Source organism: Pituophis catenifer, unplaced genomic scaffold, assembly GCF_029215685.1.
Source record: "Pituophis catenifer annectens isolate HBS135680 unplaced genomic scaffold, rPitCat1.0.hap2 SCAF_2, whole genome shotgun sequence".
Lineage (NCBI taxonomy): Eukaryota > Metazoa > Chordata > Lepidosauria > Squamata > Colubridae > Pituophis > Pituophis catenifer.
Window position 1 is genome coordinate 171,077,628 of NW_027256882.1, and position 20,605 is coordinate 171,098,232.

Here is a 20,605-nt window from a genome sequence, read left to right on the forward strand (position 1 = left end):
AGGCACCGCGTTTATAACGGAGTCTGCTCCGATTGGCGGGCCACTTCTGCAGGGCCATCCAATGAAAAGTTTGCACTTGCTTTGTTTGGTTTCTCGTCACAAAACTGGGAGAACGTTGTGCGCACGCGCCATGGACGATCTTTGTCCTCGTCCGTCCCCCCCCCCACTTTTTTTTTTTTTTTAATCCTGCTACTCGCTCTTTAGTCTCCCTTTGAATTTAGGAAGGGCTTGTTAAAGCAGAAATGCTGGAGTTGAGATCTTTAACGTTACTGAGCCGAATGCTAGAGGGAGGTACCAGCAAGTTTAAGGGGACCCCATTTAGATGTTTGATTTCTACTTCAAGTTTTACAGGAAAGTCCTAGATAATTAGGGTGACTAAAAAGAAGAAAAGCTCTAGAAGATTATGCTCAATTCGAATGAAGGATTTCATTTAACAGATTAACAAAGTTGGAAGGGACCTTACAGGTCATCTAGTCTAACCCCCTGCCCAAGCAGGAGACCCTACATCTGCCTCTACCTAGGATCGAACTCACAACCTCCTGATTGTGAGGCAAGAGCTCCAATTGCATATTAAATGTACAAAACATGGATGCGTAGGTACCTACTCTTCTGAAACTCTGCCCCCTCCCCCCATGAAATTCCTGTTCCAGGATTGAAAGAATAGAGCATAGCATGGGACTCCTGAAAACCTTTAATCATTCCAGTTGGAAATCAATACTATTTTTTACCAATATTTGCCTGTCTATGTGAGAATTGATGTTCACATCTAGGAGTATAAAATTTATTTCTTGAGTAGCATCAGAATATTGAAGACAAGACAAAGCAGCTAAAAATACTGCAAGACTTTTACACACGTGTCTACTATTCATCAAATGTTCATAGTAGAATGGAGAAAAATACGCTCAAACACAGAATGAAAAGCTACTATATCTATCTGTTGTTCTCTTCCTCCCCCCCCATACATCGGTGGAGAGATCAGCTTCTTGCTCTTTTCAGTAATAATGGCCAAGCCAATATTTAAGTTGCTAACAGCTATGGCCTACCTAGATATTTCCAAAGTGAGTTTTAGAAAGTCAGATGAAGAATGTCTTGAAGAAATGCCTGTTAGCAAAATGAAACTGAAACTTTCTTTAATCCTTTGGAGGTGGCAGTACAGATGATTTTGTCTGTAAAAGCCTCAGAAGTTTTCGGGCTGGTGATTTCTCTAATCTCAGGAAAGTTCTAGATGCTGAAATAGAAAGAATATTGTATTAATTCCAGATACTTATGCTATTAACTGAATGTTGGAGAACAGCAAAATCATGGAACCTAATGACACTAAAAAAGGTCTTAACATAGATCTGCTAAGCTTTGTGGTCATGTAATTATTTAAGAAATGGGTATTATTGCAGATGTTAAGAATAGTTGTTGGAAATGTGACCTATTTGTTTCAGAGAAGGCAGCATTTTCTACTAATTAAAGAATACAGCAGTGTTTATATATTTTACAATATTTTACAATAATAATATGCACTGATATAGTAATGAATTTATTGGTAAACCTGTGATTATTGATAATATAAAATATAAGGCAGATATTTTTCTTTTTTTCTTAGTTTGTATTCTTTGTTAGGCATTGTTTAATTTGTTTTCTTTTGTTTTGGCTTCTTTTTATTAAGTTTAAAATTTGTTTTAATTATAAGGATGTTAATTAATACAAATATTTAATAAAGCTTCCACACTTGTAAAAAGATAATTGCCATTTTTGCAGCCTAAGTTAATTGTGAATTCAGACATAATAAACTATAGTTAAAACTACAAACAAGTTTCAAATTGTGATTTTGTTTTCTAAAATGTATTTACGCAGAAACTAAGTAACACATTGAGTTGCTGTTGCATGAATTGCTAAAGAATCTCTATAAATTGAGACACATATCTTCCCAACAAAACTCATGATATAGCTAATGTAAAATCGGCCTGAAATATATTTAACCTTTCTCATACAATTTGTTTTCTATTCCAATGGATTTACTGTATAACTAAATCAGTTAATGTAACATACATTTCCAAGATTAACAGATTACAATCTGTTAATGTAATGTGCAATGTGCAATGCAGCAGTTTCTCTTAATGGAGAATAAAATCAATATGACCTGAATTGCATTAATATCAGCAATACTGATATTTGGTTGGATCCAGAGTAATCTTGCCACAAACCAAAAAAGCTAATTCTGTTTTACAGAAAACAGAAATACAGTGTAGGAAAAGGAACACAAACCATTGTGACAATGTCTTATACAGTACTGCTCTGTAAAGTTCCCCAATTATCCAGAACAATTTTTCAGAGTAAAACAGTAAGTGTTCATGTGTTGTCAGTTTCCATTCTATGAGTCATGACAAAAAACCTCAATATTAATAAAGTTAATACAATTACATCCTATGAGTTTAATATTTTCCTTACTATTACAATAAAAATAGAATTTAACTTACAGTGCTTGGTAATTGGGACATTTAAAAATCTAAAACCTCATAACAATAGAGCTGAAAATCAGCTTGAAATAAATTGGTAGGGTGGGAGAACAACAGAAACTCACTTTCAATGTTTGGGTTACCTGAAATTAGACTTCAGATAGACCGAATGTGTACACTACATACAATAAATTAGCCCCTCTTGTAACTTATATGCACAGAGCGATTATTTTTTGCTTTGTGCATTGAGTAATATGTATTAGGCAGAGTCACTGGGAGTCATGCAGTGTAGAAATTTAATAAATATACCTTTGATATGAATGAGGAAAAAAGAACACTCAGAATCTGTTTCAGTTATACAAAAATAATAGCCACTCTATGACTTACCAAGTTGTGCTGATAGTTTCTGGAGATATAATGTAGTATCTTCCACATAGGTCTGACAAACTTTTACCATCTGACTGATTTCATCAAGCTGAAAAGAAATATTATTTAAAAGGTGACAATCCAGCAGAGATAATCTGACACTTTAAATTACCATTCCCTCTATTATTCTAAACTAAATATTACTGGGGTGCATCATTCACCAGAATTTCCAGATTCAATCAAACAATGAGAAATGTTTAAGAACATTCTTCTTAGACTCTTGGCTCCCTCCTTCCAGAATTTCATTCTAAATTCAGCAAGGTCTGATTGAAAGATTTATCCATTTTGTCTTGGAAGCTCATTATCGCTTACAATCATCTGAGTCCTTCACCCAATCAGAACAGAAAGCAGAATAAATTATCCTCTTATTGTGTGTCATTCTTTATATCAAGATTCTGAGTGGCTAATCTCCCATCCCTAGTTTTTTCCCCAAACTAGCCAGCACAGAAAAGTCATGTAATATGAAACTCATTTAAATTTATATTCTCAAATATTTAAAATATTCAAGTAATCAACAATATCTGTGAAATGCACAGAATGAAAACAATAAGGAAACAGCACAACAGCAATCAATACAGAACTACTGAAAGTGATAGTTAAAAAAAAGTTAAAAGCATAAAGCAGTTATTTTAAAAACTTAGAAAAAAAGGTTTCACTAGGGTTTTTGTTGCTGATTGTCCCTCTTCTTTGTGCAATACCCTTTTTAATACCCTCTTATCTGTTTATTGTCTCTGTTGTGGTACACCGGCAGCCTGCGGAGCTGGCAGAAGAGTCGGACAGTGAGGAAGCTGGGGAGGAACATAGGCCAGTCCTGGAGTCTGGGGAAGGCTCAGACGAGGGCTCTGCATCGGAGGCAGAGATGGGACCAGGGCCATCTGGGAGTTATGTGTGGACTCCAGAGCCTCCAGTCGGACATCAGTGAGGAAGAGGAACAGGGGGAGCCTGTTCCCAGTGCAGGCATGCGCAGAGCTGCCAGAAGGCAAGAACAGTTAAAACAAAATGAACTCGGGAGTAGGGCTTGGAGATGATTAGCCCCTCCCATAAAACATAAAGGAGGAGCGAAGGCACGTGAGCCCTTTGCAGGAAGCAACTGCTGTTCGTGCTGGCCGGTTTCAAGACTGCAGCTCTGTGTTGACTCTGTGTTCCGTGTGGCTTTGCAAAGTTAATTGCCAATTAGGTCTTGGCAGCATGTCAAAGGAGATAAAGGTGGGTGTTTATCACCATTATCCTGAAGAACTGTAGCAGATTTCTGTCAGTCTCTTTACAATTATTTGGGACTCCTCTGAATGAACAGATTGGGCAGAATTCATGGAAATAAAAAGAGGATTTTTGGGACTCATTGTGTGCTTTTATTTTATCAGGAAGCCTAGGTCAGAACAGTCTCATTTATACCAAGCATAAAATACTATCTCTAATTCAGCTTACAAAAAATCTCTAGAATCCTGCTTTCATTTCTTATGAAAACCCACAGTATAAAGGAATGGAAAAATACACCTATTTTTCTTTTTAATTGGCATTCTAGATTCTTCTTCTTCACTCATTTTGTAAGCAAATAACACAAGTCTAAATTAATTATTCTCACACATCTATTTATTTGCTTTGTGATTTTTATTCCTTAGAAAGATGGTGTTGGATTTATAACTTATAATTGGAGCTTCCCAAGTTTATTATTTGGCCTTGCACTGCCTCTCCTAGTCAATCCTGGCATAGTTTCTAATTCTAGTACATTATTTGCTTTGCGATTCTGTCACATTGAGAAATTCCTAATCATTATATAAATCTCCAAGCTATGCTATCACTTAGATGGCTTTATCCATAGCCTCACTGTCTATTCCTCATGCCCAGGAAAAATGTTGCCTCCTTCCCTGACAAGTGTACTGTTCAACTGCCTTTCTACCTCAACAATCCATGTTTGATTATCATTTTACCTCTGTTATAAGATTTTCAGTTTCTAAGTTTTTCAGAAGCATGTAGATTGGCAAGCTATCCACATGGATACTTTCTGGACATAATTTAATCCATCAGTTTCTTGACAGAATCTATTGCTGCGAATCCTGGCCACCTAGATTATCAAGTCCTCCAACTTGGCATTACCACTTGCCTATTGTTTCAGGAAGATGGAGAAGAACCAAAATATTTATGTAGTATAAATGCTGCTTTAAGTGAATTGTTTTAAGTTCTCAGAGGAAAGAACTGCATGCTTTCAATGCAAGACTCTTTCCATCACTTCATTATTGCACCATTGTTTTGACATTCCTTACTGCCTTTTTAAAATTAATGCTGTTTAATAACATTAAATTTTAAAAAGACAGTAAGGAATGACAAAACAATGGTACAATAACTGATGTCATAACTCACCACTCCCTCTAGACAATAAAAGACTTCTGCTTGACAATCCAGTATTTTTTGATAGTCTGGCTTGGCTTGAAGTACATGGGCTTGGGATGCCCCAAGGTAGCTGCAAGATTCCTCTGGTGCTTGTTTCAGCTCGCATGACTCTAGCTGCCTTAAAAAATAAAAAAAGCAGATCACAATAATTAGTACTTAATGGCCAGTAAATTCACTATTACAGGATATGTGATTGTCAGATTCTGGCCCAACCCTCATTCATTCATTCTGGGTTCCCAGTCCTCCCTTTTTTCTCAGCTAGATGCCAACCATCAGTTCTCAACAATATCTGACTTGGCAAGTTTTTCCTTCACCTTTTTGGGGGTTGAGAAGGGAATTCTTCTCAACAGGATAAAAAAACCAAATCCCTTGACTGGTACAATATTACTATCATGTTTGTTGTATGTTACCAAACCTGGTGTAGCCCTTAGAGACTTCAAACCCCAATGAACAATTATAAGGTTAATAAAATAAGAAAAAATTCTGAGCAAGCATTAACCAAATTATATATCTATCTTGGCCCCTTAGTTAAAACTCTTTCCTGACCCTCAAAATTGGATCTGTGTCCTTATCTTCAACAACCCCCCAACCTGCTGTCTTCCCCTTCTAGAAGTTTCAGCTTCCCTTCCTAGTGAGATGGTTAGCTATTTCTTAGCTGCTAGTCACTAAAAACAATATCTATTGCTTCCCATTTCAGTTCAACCACTCTGAAAAATTCAGTAGCATCAACAAATTTTTGACCAGTTCACATTTTACTGCTCCCTCACTCAAATTGCTAACTCTAGATTATTTGGAAATATTAAAAAACACCAGTTTTACTATTTGGGGTTTACCTACTAATGGCAATTTACATGTGTGGGCCTGTCCATACTCCCTTTTTTTCTGCTCTTGTCCATTACGTTACATTATATACATTTTATAGCCTTTGACCTTGTAACCCTGCTTTCAGAATAATCTAAGGATAAAAATAGCCACTATTCTAACCTGGATATTTCTTCCATTTTTTTCTGGTAAGACAGAAGTAGCTCATCCCAAGCTTGATTCTCTGCTGAAAACCTATTAAAAATATAGATTATAATTAGCTTCAGCACCAGAGACATTAGTGCTGTCATTTGCTGTCATTAACTTGAAGTAGCCTTAACAGAAAAGTCTCTTGAGAATTGTATATGGCGCTACATGGTCCATCAATACTGTACACTCTTTGTCTTCCATATTCTCACGGGATGTTCATAAATCAGTTTCATTCAGCTAAGACTAATAAAATTAACTCAATTTTCATGTGATGGAAACAGATAGAGCTAATCCATAGTTTTAAACAAGTTTGGGAGTCAGATTTATGCATGTACTTGGATGATACATTATGCAATGCTCACGAGGTCTTGAGAATTATTACCTACTTTAATACAGGAAGTCCATCTCCCCTATAACACATAACTACTCTGAAATGCTGGAGGGGTTATTATAATCAAAATGGAATTTTCTTCCATCTTTAAAAGTTCAGTCAGTTTTATAGTTTCTTAATGAACATGGTTCAGGGATGCATGATATATGACTTATAAACTGAATAACCTCGACCTGTTTCCAGTTTCATTCTGTTTTAATAGAGAGATAACAGACTTTAACCAATGGGTTTTTTTAAAGTAAAATTTTAGTAAATTTAATAAATAAATACTAACAGGAAAGCATTCTTTAAAGCTTCTTTCCCTTGCAGGAACAGAAAATGATATCAAGGCATTAAAAGACTCAATGAATGATTGAATAGGCTAAATTTATAAATAGAAAATGCTTATAAAGCACAAAAGCTTTTATTAGATCATGTTAGACAAGTATTGCAATTACATTATAAAACATACCATATCAGATTTAGAGGGGAAAAAACAGTTCACAAAACAAAGGGCTACTATCACTTGGTACTTCACAAAAAGAAAACAGAAAACAAAGAGCAAATAAACAATGGGTTCCAGAAAAAAGGCACATCAGGGAAATTGTTGTGAAATTTTGGTTCCAATTACTCAAGTACATTTTGTTCATTAAAAGCCTGAATAACCTGAATAACCTTCATGATTAACTGGATCCAAAAGTCAACATCCTCTGAGTCATCTGCTTTTTATAGATGACTCTAGAATGCTGCACTAGATTACTGCAAGGTGTTATATTCTAGACTGCCCTTGGATACACCTCAGAAACTTCAGTTACTTCAACCTACTGTGGCAGAGGTATGACTGTAATGAGGCAATCCAAACATAATATTCAAGTTCTTTATGGTCTTCACTGGCTTCCAGTTTTTTTCCAGTCCCAATTCAAGATGGTTGCTTTAACTACAAAGCCATTTACAATTTAAAATCTGAAAAATCATCTTTTTCCATTATATCCTACTCATAACTGAAAGACCTGCTCAGGATACCTTTCAACCAAGCGCCATCTTTATCATCTCTTTTGGCACAAGGTAAATACCGTTATTTCCCCAGAATTTATGTTTTAATCCTACTGTAATTTTTAATTCTTTTATTACTGCTTGCATTCTCTATTAATATTTTAATGTTTATTTTTCAGATTTTATTTTGTATTGTATTCTTGTAAAACATCTTTGTTTTTATTAATTGCTTCCAACCTACTGTTTTAACTTCAAATGTAATGTTTAATTGTTTGTTTGGGGATTCCTTTTCATGGGAAGCAGTATATACATTTTAATAAATACATGTTTTTATTCTCTCTCATGTGGGCACATTACTACTGATATCTTAAGAAGAGGAAGAGTCCATGGATGTTTGCACTTGTTCCTGGAGCAAATTGCAGATTGTCATTCCGCTTACAGCCTTTAATCATGCATCAACATATTATGCTAATGAGAACAAATATGCTTAAGGTTCATTCTCATTTGCATGGCGATTAGTTCAGATATAATGCTGAATTATGTTTAACCATGAGAGAGAAGGAAGAATTTGAACCAGATGGGAAAAAATGTTTTAGTCTACAATCAGATGGCTTAAGTCTAATACAGCACTATTTTAACCAACCTTCCCTTTAGAACAAACTAAGCAATACTTAATGACAAAATGAAAAGACTTTCATTTTAGAACAAAGATAAATCAACCCTTTACCACTTTACTGTCCAGGAAAGACAATCTTTTCCTAGGTAGGAGTAATAATTTGCTCTTTGACCTCCAAGGGTTTACAGAAGTATGACAGTGAAGCAGTGATGTAACTGGAGGACATAGAATCTCCTCTTTTTATGGCTACACTTTCTGTCGTAAAATATTACTGCACTAAAAAAAAAAAAAACCTTCCAAGTTGAGTTGATCACTGCAGCACCCATATTATTACAGCACATTTGGGTTTTGAGTCTGTTTTACCTCGCAATGGTGTCCTTTAAGGCAGCCACCAATTCATTGAATGCAGGATCTGACAGACCGCTAAAATAGAAGATGCAGAGAGTTAAGACACTATTAACATAGGAAACCACAAATTGTTTCTAATTTATTCTGCTGTGTTCTTTCTATAATGTTAATATGCAATTCTTATGCAACCAGCATACAACAAGGAAAATATCTGTAGCTTGGGGGTGAACTGTTGAGTTATTGTAACTCTTTAAGCTTTGTCAGCTAGAAAGCAGATCTAAAGTTTTAGTGTTTGTGTGAGAATGCTATTGCTTCTAGACATCACATCACAATCTTAGCTAAGAATCCTGAGTACGGAATTCATGGGTGTTCCTATGATTTCTTAATATATTTGTCCATTGAACTGAAAGGCAAAGATTGATGAATGTCATGATTCTGGGTTTCAGCATATTCTGTTAGGTTGCATATGTGTTTGTGTAGTGATGCTGCAGTGGTTTTTTGGGTACTTCTGGATCTATGGACATGAAGAGTTCTATGACATCAAGTGAAGTCATAATTTCATCATCTTCTGTTCTTAGGTCCTTGATATTGTGGAAGCTTTGTAGTGGAGCATTAATAAGAGTATTTCCTCCCATCTGCAAGATGTCCATGTTTCTGGTGAGTTCTTTGGATGCATTGTAGGCTGAGGACTTTGATAGTAATACAGGTGATATGTGGGACGTTATTTTGGTATGTTCATAGAAGTATAGGAGGGCAGGTCTACCATTTTTCATCTGCAACTCTTCTTTCATGATTTGTCCTTTTTTGCTTAGAATATTGAGAATTTTCTTGATTTGGTTCTCCACGTTCCATATTGAGTCATTATTTATGGGATTGTAAGATTCTTTACCCTCAGTAGTTCTTTGGCTTTCCATACATATTGTGTTCTGTTCATAACAGTGGTTTGGCTTCGTCTGCTGGGACGATAGTGATTTTTCCTGAGGCAGCATTACCACTTTGAAAAGTGGCTTTAAATAGTAAGATGGGCAAAATAAATAAAAATTCCAAGTTGACAGGTAGTCAATTTATGAGCACAATCGAGCCCAAAAGTTGTGTTGCTAAGTGAAAATTTGTTAAGAGAGTTTTGCTCTACTTTACAACTTTTTGGCCACATTTGTTAAGTGAATTGCTGCAATTGTTAAATTAATAACAGTTCTTAAGTGAATCTGGTTTCCCCATTGACTTTGCTTGTCGGAAGATCGCAAAAGGGAATCACATGACTCTGGGACACTGCAACCATCATAAATGCGAGTCAGTTGTCAAGCATCCAAGTGTAAATCACATGACCATGGGGATGCTGCAATGGTCATAAGTATGAAAAATGGTCATAAGTCACTTTTTTCAGTGCGTTTGTAACTTCCAAGGTCATTAAATGAACTGTTGTAAGTCGAGGACTACGTGTACATACCATTTACAATACAGTCAAAAGCCTAGGAAGGAAGCAAATAGCCTAGAATATATCTACTCCTGCAATAAACCCCCTGATAAGCAGGAAATAGCACCACATGAACAATCAGGGAAGAAACAACAGCCTAATCAAGAAACCATCAAGGAGGAAGCCACATCCCCACCAAGACTGAGAGGGCAAACTGTTAGATAGTCAGCAAACTCCAGTCTCCCTTGCACTTTTGTTATATAGACCAGTAATTAAATGTCTGCAGGAAAATAACCAAGCTCAGAGATCACCAAGAATTCAAGAAGTATATAAGTACCGTATTTTTTGGAGTATAAGCCGCACCAATTTTTTTTGATGAGGAAAAGAAAAAGAAATCTCCCTCTGCCTCTGAGCAATTTTGCCTCGTTACAGCAAACAGCCTGCTTTACTTTCATTTTCATTTTCAGCATAGCTTGATTAGCACAAAGAAAAAAAAATCTGCTCCAGCAATTTACCTCTTTGCAGCAAGCAGCAGAGCCCTGTGCAAAACAGCTGAGAGCAAATCAGCTGAGAGTCGGGAGGCCAATCCAATCAACTTGTGCTAATTAGGCTGTGCTGAAGCTGAAAGGAGCTGTTTTTTCTTGCTGTTTGCTTGCAAGGAGGTAACTGCTGCAGAGGCCAAAGAGTGGGGGCCAGTGAGTGGGAGGGGCTACATTCAGTGTATTAGATGCACTTAAATTTTCACCCCCTTTTAGGGGGGGAAAAGGTGCATCTTATACTCCGAAAAATACGGAATGTATCAGGTACATCACATGTTTTAGTTGGAACACATAAAAAAAAGATTAGTCATTTTACCATTTGGGGTCATCAAAGCATTTCTGCACCATTCCATCGAGGATCAGTTTCTTTATATGAAGCCTCAACTCTTCTGAAAGTGAGCTCACTGGAAAAGATAATGAAAACCCAGAGTGAATAGGATGAAATGCTATATGAGAGATCACTAAGGGGGGGGGGGATGAGCTTTTGTCTACTACCATTGATTTTCTCTTGTAATAGGAAACATTGGTTGTATTTCTAAATAAAATTTCAATTCACATAATGGGATGCCAAAGGTAGTGTATAACAGAGAAGAATCAGTGTTAGCAAGTACATGTCAGGCGTGAAAGATCAGGACTGCATATGAAGTTCCAATTAAATTGATTTATTGTTAACCGTGCCTATGCACAGGAATCTACTCAACTAATTGTCAGCATTATCTTGGTGTTAGATAAGGGTCAACAGAATTCAAGAGAGGTTGCACTTAGTCCATTTGTGGCCACATAGACTCTAGACCATGAGTGTCAAACTCGATTGCGTTACGTGACATATTGTGATGTATCGCAATGTTTTTTGCCTTTGCAGAATCGGGGTGGGTGTGGCCTACATGTGATGTATCCAGCCCGCAGGCCACCAGTTTGACAGGCCTGCTCTAGACTGATTCCTCATTTGACTCCATTCTCAGGTTCTGCTACACCTTCTACAGTACAATAGTTTATATGCCTAATCAGTGTCCTACTGATTGGTCCACATTTCCCAATCTTTGCTAGTTGCAAATACCTGCATGATAGTTATCTGAGTTTTTTTTTTCCTCAACTGCCTTGTTCAGTGAAGACCAAAAGCCAAGTTAACACATTTAAAAATGAAATATGGCAGATTTCCTTCAAAATTATCTGTCCGAAATAATTTGGACAGGTTTTTAGGTTGCTGAGAATCAGCTTCTCAGAATACTTGTTTTAAGATCAAACAGTCTTGACCAAATTGATTCCTAGGTGTTCTTCAGGTGAGACATAACCCTTTCTCTCTTGAGGTAAACCATACATAAAACTTACCATTCTGCTGAAAAGTTTCAAAATTAAAGCCTTCCATGTGCCCCCGAGACTGCTCGAGCTTTTGGGCAGAGTACTAACAGGAAAGAAAAGATTTAAATTTGAATGTATTTGATCTTTAAATGTTCAGAGAATCCATGCTAAATTTTAACTTTTCAACAATGCTACTAAAAATAAGAGAACTTTTAGCCATATACTGTGTGTGCTGCAACCAAAACCCCAATCAGACTTCAGTAATCAGAAGTGCACTTATTGTATAAATCAACTAGTTCTCAATAAGCACATCAATAAAATTAGCACTTTCTATAAGAACTTCATTGCTAATCAGGATTCATTCTGATAAGAACCTAGTTTAGATAGTGGCTTGTGCAGTCTTACAATATGTAGGTCTCCCCCTTGGTGCATTCATCATGCTACCATCACCACTGTTATCCACACTCAACAAAGAAAAACCCTGTGTAGTGAGTCACCACTTTTCCACAGTGGCAACCCCATTAAGATTTAACTTGAACTTTACCTGGAAACTAGAAAGGAGGAGTGCTGCCATTCTCTCAGCCTCTGGCAAATCCAGGCTGATTGCCTTACTCAAGTCTGAAAGTTCAGCAAAATGGTATTATTTCAGTTTGGGAAAGAATATGTTTTCAAATTACTATATTTTAACAATTGAACACTATGCCCAATATTTTTAGACAATTTACATTTTTACAATCCACAAGCAAACCTTACTAAACAGTGTGGTACTTATCTCTGAACAGGTAAGCATTATTACAAGAACAGATCATTCCTCTAACTTGGTGCTGGGTGAGAGTTGATGTTCACCATCTTTAGAGAAGAACAGGTTGGAAAATAATAAATTAAATGGATACATAATAAATCAAATGAGAGCACTTTATGCCCCCAATTTTTTCACTACTTCATTACTACTTCATTTACTCTTTTGTAAAGATCATTTTTTTGAAAATCTATAGTGCAATTATTTAAGGGCAGGTGAACATGGTTTTAGACCAGAAACAGGCAATCAGTGGCCTGTAATACAGCATCACAACATCTTCTCTTCAACACCTAGAGCCACTCAAAATGGGTAAAACTAAAAGTTCTGAAAATGTGTCTAATGTCTTGGTAATCTAAGGAGTGCATAGTCTTTAGAATGTAAGGCATACATTCTGCTAAAAAAGCCCAAACCTTCAGTACACAAAAAAATGGACTAAAACTTCAGTTCTTCCAGTCTAATCTTGAGGGTTGTTGCACTGATGAAGGCAGAAAGTCCATTAAAAAAAAAAAAAGCTAAGTCCAGTATTATAAAGCAACCAGTTGGATAGTTCAGCTGGAAGGAAATTTTAGGGTGCCATCTGTTTAGGGATAGTTCACATAGCTTCTTCCAGAACTCAATTCATGTTGCCTTCCTCCTACCAAATTCATCCTGAATCGTTGTTTGCATCAAGGAAACATACCCAAAATATCGACATGAAAAGGTGGCAGTGACTTCCGGCGATTAACACCTTGTTTCAGACTGAAGCGACTCATGGAGCGACGTGCAACTTTTGGGCTAGGGAGCTTTCCAAAGGATACATTAAATGAAGTTGAAGCATGGTGTATTTCAGGATCAACACCCTGCGAGGATGCTTTTTCAAGCCCATGGGAACATTCATTCTTCCGATTATATTCTGAATGGTATTTTTGTTTGCTAGTCTCGACCAACATCGCTGAATGGCTGTCTGTCATTTCAAGTGGGATCGCACTGCTACCACTAGCAATATTTTCTGGTTTGACAAAGCATTCAGCAGCCACAATCTCTTGGTTATACACATTTTCTACAAAGAAAGAAAGTAGAGAAAACATGCTTCATGTAAAAACCAAAATATTTCAAAGCAAAATGGAAAGAAATTCAGCATGCAACTGAGTTTTTTCGATTATATGAATTTAAAATGCACGCAAACAGGTTGTAAGCAGAGGGAAAAGAAGCTGATACAGGAATAAGTTAGCTACACACACACACACTTTTCATATATATATGAAAATAAGGGCTATGTAGCCTGGTGTTTTAGAAGGCTTACTAAGGCCTATCCATGTTAACTAAGAATTATGAGAACCTAACCAAAATACCCACAGATTGCCAATTCATAGATCAGTTTCTAAACCAGCACATTTCAACTAGCCCAGCAGTTACTATTAGCACTTTTACACAAATTCTAAATATTGGTTCAAACCGAAATGATAAGGTTAATTGATCCACAAACCAATTAATGGTTTTCCCCCACATTTCTTTTCTGTATAGTAATAGAGATACAAGGAGTCCTCAACTTAGTGTGACACATACTTTGACAAAGCACTAACGGAAGATCAAACAAAAAAATTGTATTAATCCTTTTACCCAATGTCTTGGCCTTTTTTCCACATACAGAAGCAGACTGCATGTCTTGAGAACTGATCTGAAACAAAAAAATGTGTATTTCTCACAAAACATAGAAAACATTAAATTCTTTTTCCCCCACAGGCATTACATTAGAAAATAAAAGTTATCTTGATGTTTCTGCTGTGATAGAAAAGGCCAATTGTTTTATTTCTCCAAGAACATTCTCCTTATTCAAAGGATTCAGGACGCTTGAAGATTCATGGGTTGTTGTTTTTTTGCTGAACTTTACACAATACAATTGCTTTCCAAATTAGTCTGATTCCATAAAATATTTATATGGAGAGATCTACAAGGTATAGTAGAATTCTCACATGATTTACTGCTTCAGATTATACAAAGACATACAAATGGGAAACAAATATAAAAATAAGCAAAATTTTCTATGCTTAACAAGAAATGCATAGATATTCCATCCACAGCTCTTTAAAGATCTCTGTAACTTCACTTAATCTGATACTCCTTTTTTCCCTTAGGTAATAACTGACCCCATATAAATAAATTGAATACATAGTTGGACCTATCAATTGCCTTTGTTAAATATGTAGACTCTGTTCTGTTTTATAGATGATTGACACATCTTGGCCCCCCACTACATGTTGAATTATTGACTACTACTACAGAATTGCAGGAAAATGGATAGTATTTGAATACTAATATTTCTTACTAAAGCATTAAAAGTGCTATATGTTTTAAAGCTTTTAGGTAGTTTCATTTACCTGTTGAGCCAAGGCCTTTGGAAGAATACCTTCTGTGCTGAAAAGTTTAACAAAGAATTCTCATTAAGCCTAGTTTCCCATCCTTTAAAAACAAAACTAATTAAATAACTACAGTCAAACATTGCTTTTAGAAATTTTGCAGATGTTGGTTCAGTATCCAATCATTATGTGTCCAGTTATCATCATCATTTTCCCCAGCAACTGCAATACAGTTTATGGAACTAAAGCCAGAAAACCCAAATTCAAAGTGAGGCTATTGATAAAGGAGAATATTTGAAGCTCAGGGTTGACGTGAGGGATCCTTGGTGAGCTTGCTTGTTTTCTTACAAATGTTTCATTTCCCAAACTAGGTAACATCATCAGTGCTAGCAGTGGGGCTCTTCAGTTGCCTACAAAGAAAATGTCAGCAAGCACAGCCTGTTTAAGCTAAATAAAGTTTTCTTTATATTTACCACTGGGCCTCAAACAACCGCAAGACCAAGGAACATGAAATACAAGGTAGGAATGGCCAAGAACCTCTGATCCATTGAACATTTGACTATAAGGAAGTCTAGAGAACTACCTTATCTGAGCTGCAAATATCCAGAGGACTGCTAGACATGAAGTGGTTGCAAGGATCATTACAATACAGATACATTAGGTTTACATTAAAGACATTAACAGTCCCACCATGCAGCAACCCCAGAAAGCCGCTTCAGTCAAAAGTACCTTGGTAAATATTGCAGATAAGCACAACCTACTTTTTGCACATCAACTACCTTTTCATTCTCTGCAACTTCCACTTTCAGTACCGAAAAATAAATATCGGTAGTCCTCAACTTACGACCACAATCAAGCCCAACAGGCGTGTCTACTTTCGGGACCTCCAACAACTTGAGCAGAGCTGTATCCACTTCAAACAGCTGATTCTCCAGCCCCGTGACTCTAGGCACCGTTGCTGGTGAGACCCACTGCTTACGAATTGTGTCTATGAACATGTCAGGAACAGGAATGGTATCTGTTGCCACATGTTGTTCCGAAAAGAGAAAATCCTCCTGATCCCCACTGGGCAAGTCCTTATCAGAAGGTGCAGGAGCTTTTGAAGGACCGCCAGCCCCGCCGCCTGTAGAGCCGCTCCGAGTGAGGGGAGCGGCTTGAAAACTCCAAAATTCTGAGGATTTGAGGAGAAGAGTGAAGCAAGAGGCAGGTCGAAGCCCGGGCCTTAGCTTGCAGTGGTCCCAAAAGGGCGGGATTAAAGAGCCCTCTAAAGTGCGGTCTCTGGTGTGGCTCCTGCTCAGCATCAGAAAAATCCTCCTCCCCTTGGAAGTCCTCCGCATAACGGCTAAGCTCGGAGGGAGTAGGGGATACTGGCTCCTGGTAATCCACTACCTCTGGTATGAACCTGTGGGATTCCAGGCTAGGCCTGTAATCATACATTGGCACTGGCGCCTGACACTACAAACTCATGCATTCTGCTATATCCTTATGTATAGCTTGGTCAATCCATCTTTTCATGAAATCCGGGACCTCCTGCTCTCCCAACTCCCCTTGACGGAGCCCCGCCGCTGTAGGGGTGAAGGTGGCCTCAGGGACCCTAGGCACCACTCCTGAAATCCCAGAAGGTGCCTGAGCATCTCCCATGGCTCCAGGGGACCCGGGTCTACCCGCTCCCTGCAAGGGAGGCCCACTCTGCGACTCTACACCTTGGGTCTGCTGCCCAGACATGATTGGGGAAGGAGAGACCAATTGTTGTTCAGACACGGCTGAAACAGAAGAAGAAGCCTGGGGCAAAACCCTCGCCTTAGCAAACTCCTTGTCCAGGGCTCTTTGTCTCACAAGTGCAGTCTTCTCCTCTGACTTAGAAAGGCCCGGGCGTGATCTGGCCTTGGCCTTGATTTTTGCAGCCGCTGCAAGACTGGCAGTCCTAGGCTTGGAAGTAGCTCTGCTTCCTCTGCCATGTGGGGGGGACCACGATCCTTCTGCAGAAAAGGAGTCTTGTCTATCAGTCTCCTCCATATTAGAAGCAGTTAAGACCAGGCACCCTCAAGATATAAAATACGAAGGTTCTACCAGCAATCCAGTCACAGTAGACCAGAAATACCCTCTCTAGGGGGAATTAAATTAATTACAGTCCAGTCCTCCAAGGCCTTCAATTAGACAAGAGCCAAATAACATGAAGTGATACTGGCCTGGTCCCACAAGGCTGCTTCCAAAATGGCCACTGTCCAACCGTCCCTGCATTATTTTATTTTATTTTTTTAATTTGATTTATATGCTGCCCTTCTCCGAAGACTCAGGGCGGCTTACAATGCATTAAGCAATAGCCTTCATACTTTTGTATATTTATACAAAGTCAGCTTATTGCCCCCACAATCTGGGTCCTCATTTTACCGACCTTAGAAAGGATGGAAGGCTGAGTCAACCTTGAGCCTGGTGAGATTTGAACTTGCAGTAATTGCAGGCAGCTGATGTTATTATTATTATTATTTATTGAATTTGTATACCGCCCTACTCCCGAAGGAGTAATAACAGTGCTTTAGTCTGCTGCGCTACCAGGGCAACAACAGACAGGATTAGGCCCCATGTTCAGCCAGGACAGGCCACACAGCGAGCCTGCAGGCACCACAGCTGCTACACTTGGCTCTGGCTCCCATCCAGTGGTGGGTTGCTCCCGGTTCGCACCGTTTCCCACGAGCCGGTAGCGGTGACGATATGACGTCACCGAACCAGTTCTCTCCCCCCCCGCCTCTCCACCCACCCACCCACGTTATTCTTACCCTTTATTTGGCCCCACTCCCAATCTATTGCTGCCTCCTGAGTCCCAACTGATGGCTAGAGGGAAAAAAACTGTTTAAACTCTTTCCCCCGGATTTCAAAGGGCCGCCCTACAGCTGATCAGTGTTAAAACAAAACAAATGAGTAGCTATGCTAGGGAAAAAGCGAAACTGAAAGTAAAGCAGGCTCTGCTGCAACGTGACAAAATGAGGCAGGGAAAGATTTCTTTTTCTTTTTGCTCACCAAAAAAGGTAGGTGCAAACAATGGGAAATTTAGGGCAAAAGAGGAGAGTTCAAGTTTTTAAAACACAAAAGAAAAAAAACTCTATTTAACTAGGGAATTGTAATAATTGAGATACTATTAATTGTGTATTGTGTTGAAAGCAGAAATGGTTAAGTTGTGGTTTGGAGGAATATATGGGGGAAATTATTTGGTTTATTATTATTGGAAAATATAATTAATTGATTTGTAAGAAATTGGATTGCATGGAAATAATTGGAATATTCATGTTCATATTGATTAATATACAAAAAAGATAGTTATATAACTAATTGATTTACATTAAAATGTTGAATTTGTATTATACAACTGTAATATTACATAATTAACCAATGTGAGGATGGATATAAAAATAGAGACAATGGGAAGGGGTATAATATAGAAGGGAAAAATTGAATTTGATTAAGATTAGAGATGAGGATGAAGGGTAATATTGGTTTTTTACAAAAATAGATGAGGAATAAATATGGCAAAAAGGAAATATAGAAATTGTAAATTTAATTGAAATGACTAAACACTGTTTAAATTTGTGAACCGGCCAAATACTCTGTTCAAAGAAAATACATTGTATGTTTGTATGTGTGTTTCTAATTATTGCTATTTATTCATATTTGTTCTCTTTTATTCTTTAAAGTTTAACAATTCATTCTTTAACTTAATATCTTTATATTTGTTTGGGGTTGCCTTTCTTCCCTTTCATCTTTTTTATTGTACAGCAATCTTTCTCCTCAAACCTACCACCTCTCTCTTTTCTTTCCTTCTTACTTTCTCTTCCCCCCACCCTCTTCTCCTATTTCCTCTTCCTTTCTCCTTCTCCTCCTCTCTTACCCTCCCTCCTACTCTAATTTCCCTTCCCTTCCTTCATCCCTTCTCTTCCTTCCCTCTCTTCTTCCTTCATCCCTCTCTATTGTTGTATCCTCTTGTGCATATGGACTACTCGGAGGGCTGAAAAAGTTATTTTTGACTGGTCCTCACACTTTTGACCAGTCCTCGAACTTACGACTGTCCTCACATTTTACGTTTCTGCCCTATTTTGTCACCATGGTGAAGAGAAGCAGTTGTGAAATGAGTGACACGGTTGTTAAGAATGCTACAATGGGCATAAATGATGACCAGTCATAAGTGTGAAGACCGGTCAAAAGTGCGAAGACCTGTCAGAAATCACTTTTTTCAGCCCTCTGGGTAGTCCCTATACGCATAGCCATGGCCACCCGGTCATGTGACCAGCTAGCCACGCCCACCCAGTCACATGACCTCCAAGCCACGCCCACAGAACCGGTAGTAAAACAATTTAGAACCCACCCCTGCTCCCATCCGCTCCCGCGGAGAGCCCACCAGGCCTGGAAACTCCCATGGCCGCAGGGATTTAAGCCAGCCCAGAAATGTGCGGGAAACACAGCCGCCCTGACTTACATCAGGGCAAGGCTTTACTGGCCCCAATCCGCTCCGCCGCGCTCCCAGCGCTCCACGGAGGCAGCAGCAGCAGCAGTCAAAATCGGCCCGCGCCCAGGCTAGAGAAGGCTGGCGCGGCCGTTGGGCTCAGCAAGCAGCTCGAATTCAAAAATGCCGCCCCGCGCTACAGCTCAGCAGGGGGGGGGATCAAAGGGAAGCCGCGCCAAGGAGCCCTCCCACGCTGCAAGGAACCAACAAGTAAAAACAAGAAAGAAACAGATATCTATAAGTAAAAGAAAAGGAAAAATTTAAAATAAAATAAAATGCTACCTTATCCAGGGAATTCCAAGCTCACCTCTAAGCTCTGGAGCTAAAATGCCTCCATAGCTGAGACTGAAGGAGCGTCACCAGGGAGGCGGACCTTCAACTTAGTCCATAGAGCTAGACCGAGGATAAACTCAGACTAGCACCTCCCATTTCCACACTATGGAGAAAGAGGGTGTAACTTAATTTACTAGCCTCTTCTCATCAGGCTTAGGTTTGTTGGACCCGTTTGGGTCACCTGCAGGTGGAGAACGTCAAAGGGAGAAAATATTAAGACAACTTTGGGGACATCTAAATACACTACCTCCCTTTATCCGTGGCCCATATAATCCAGCGCGTTGGTGGAGTCTGGTTGGACAACTCACCTCTCCACATCTCTAGAGGCTTATTTCGTCCCATTGCTTGCTTTGCAGTGTTCGCAACATGAGATTTTCAAAAATGCTTTTATTTGGAAATTATAGAATTCTAACTAGAAAAATATTTTCTGCCCACTCCACCTCCGAGAAGAAAAACGAAGAAATCCAGGATCTCTGCACTTGTACAGCGTAAGTTCTATCAGCCAAAAACAATGGAAGTCTCAGGGTTTGCTTTTTAAAAAAACAAAAACAAAACAGGTTTCATTATATATGAAAAAGTTATTATTTTTCGTATTAAACATCGTGCTGCAGAAGCAACTCATCCTGTTGCCGTTGCAGGATGAGGGAGGGTTTTCTCCTGAACACATATAGGAGAGCTCGAAGTTGGTAGCATAGGTCCGCTTTAAATTACCTGGCCCCGCCCCGCTTCTGCCTAAGCCTGTTTGTTGTATACAAAACCTTTTATTTTCGACATTGCAAAAAAAAATATTC

At 38.4% G+C, this 20,605-nt stretch overlaps 1 protein-coding gene across 3 annotated transcripts; it reads right to left on the reverse strand.

The window, feature by feature from the left end:
* Window positions 1-767: 767 nt before the first annotated feature.
* On the reverse strand, window positions 768-19,826 carry DSN1 (DSN1 component of MIS12 kinetochore complex). 3 transcript variants are annotated; one of them, XM_070935034.1, is made up of 12 exons: window positions 19,764-19,826; window positions 15,008-15,044; window positions 14,250-14,307; window positions 13,330-13,689; window positions 12,396-12,469; window positions 11,882-11,954; window positions 10,869-10,956; window positions 8,615-8,674; window positions 6,246-6,317; window positions 5,232-5,379; window positions 2,835-2,922; window positions 768-1,228 (listed from the first exon to the last, which is right to left on the reverse strand). In XM_070935034.1, the coding sequence occupies exons 3-12, from the start codon at window positions 14,290-14,292 to the stop codon at window positions 1,131-1,133; spliced, it is 1,104 nt and encodes a 367-aa protein (XP_070791135.1). In that variant the 5' UTR covers window positions 14,293-14,307; window positions 15,008-15,044; window positions 19,764-19,826; the 3' UTR covers window positions 768-1,130. The 3 variants fall into 3 exon arrangements, with proteins under 3 accessions (XP_070791135.1, XP_070791133.1, XP_070791134.1); XM_070935032.1 differs by lacking the exon at window positions 19,764-19,826 and adding an exon at window positions 15,766-15,965; XM_070935033.1 differs by lacking the exon at window positions 15,008-15,044 and having other exon boundaries at window positions 19,764-19,825.
* Window positions 19,827-20,605: the final 779 nt, after the last annotated feature.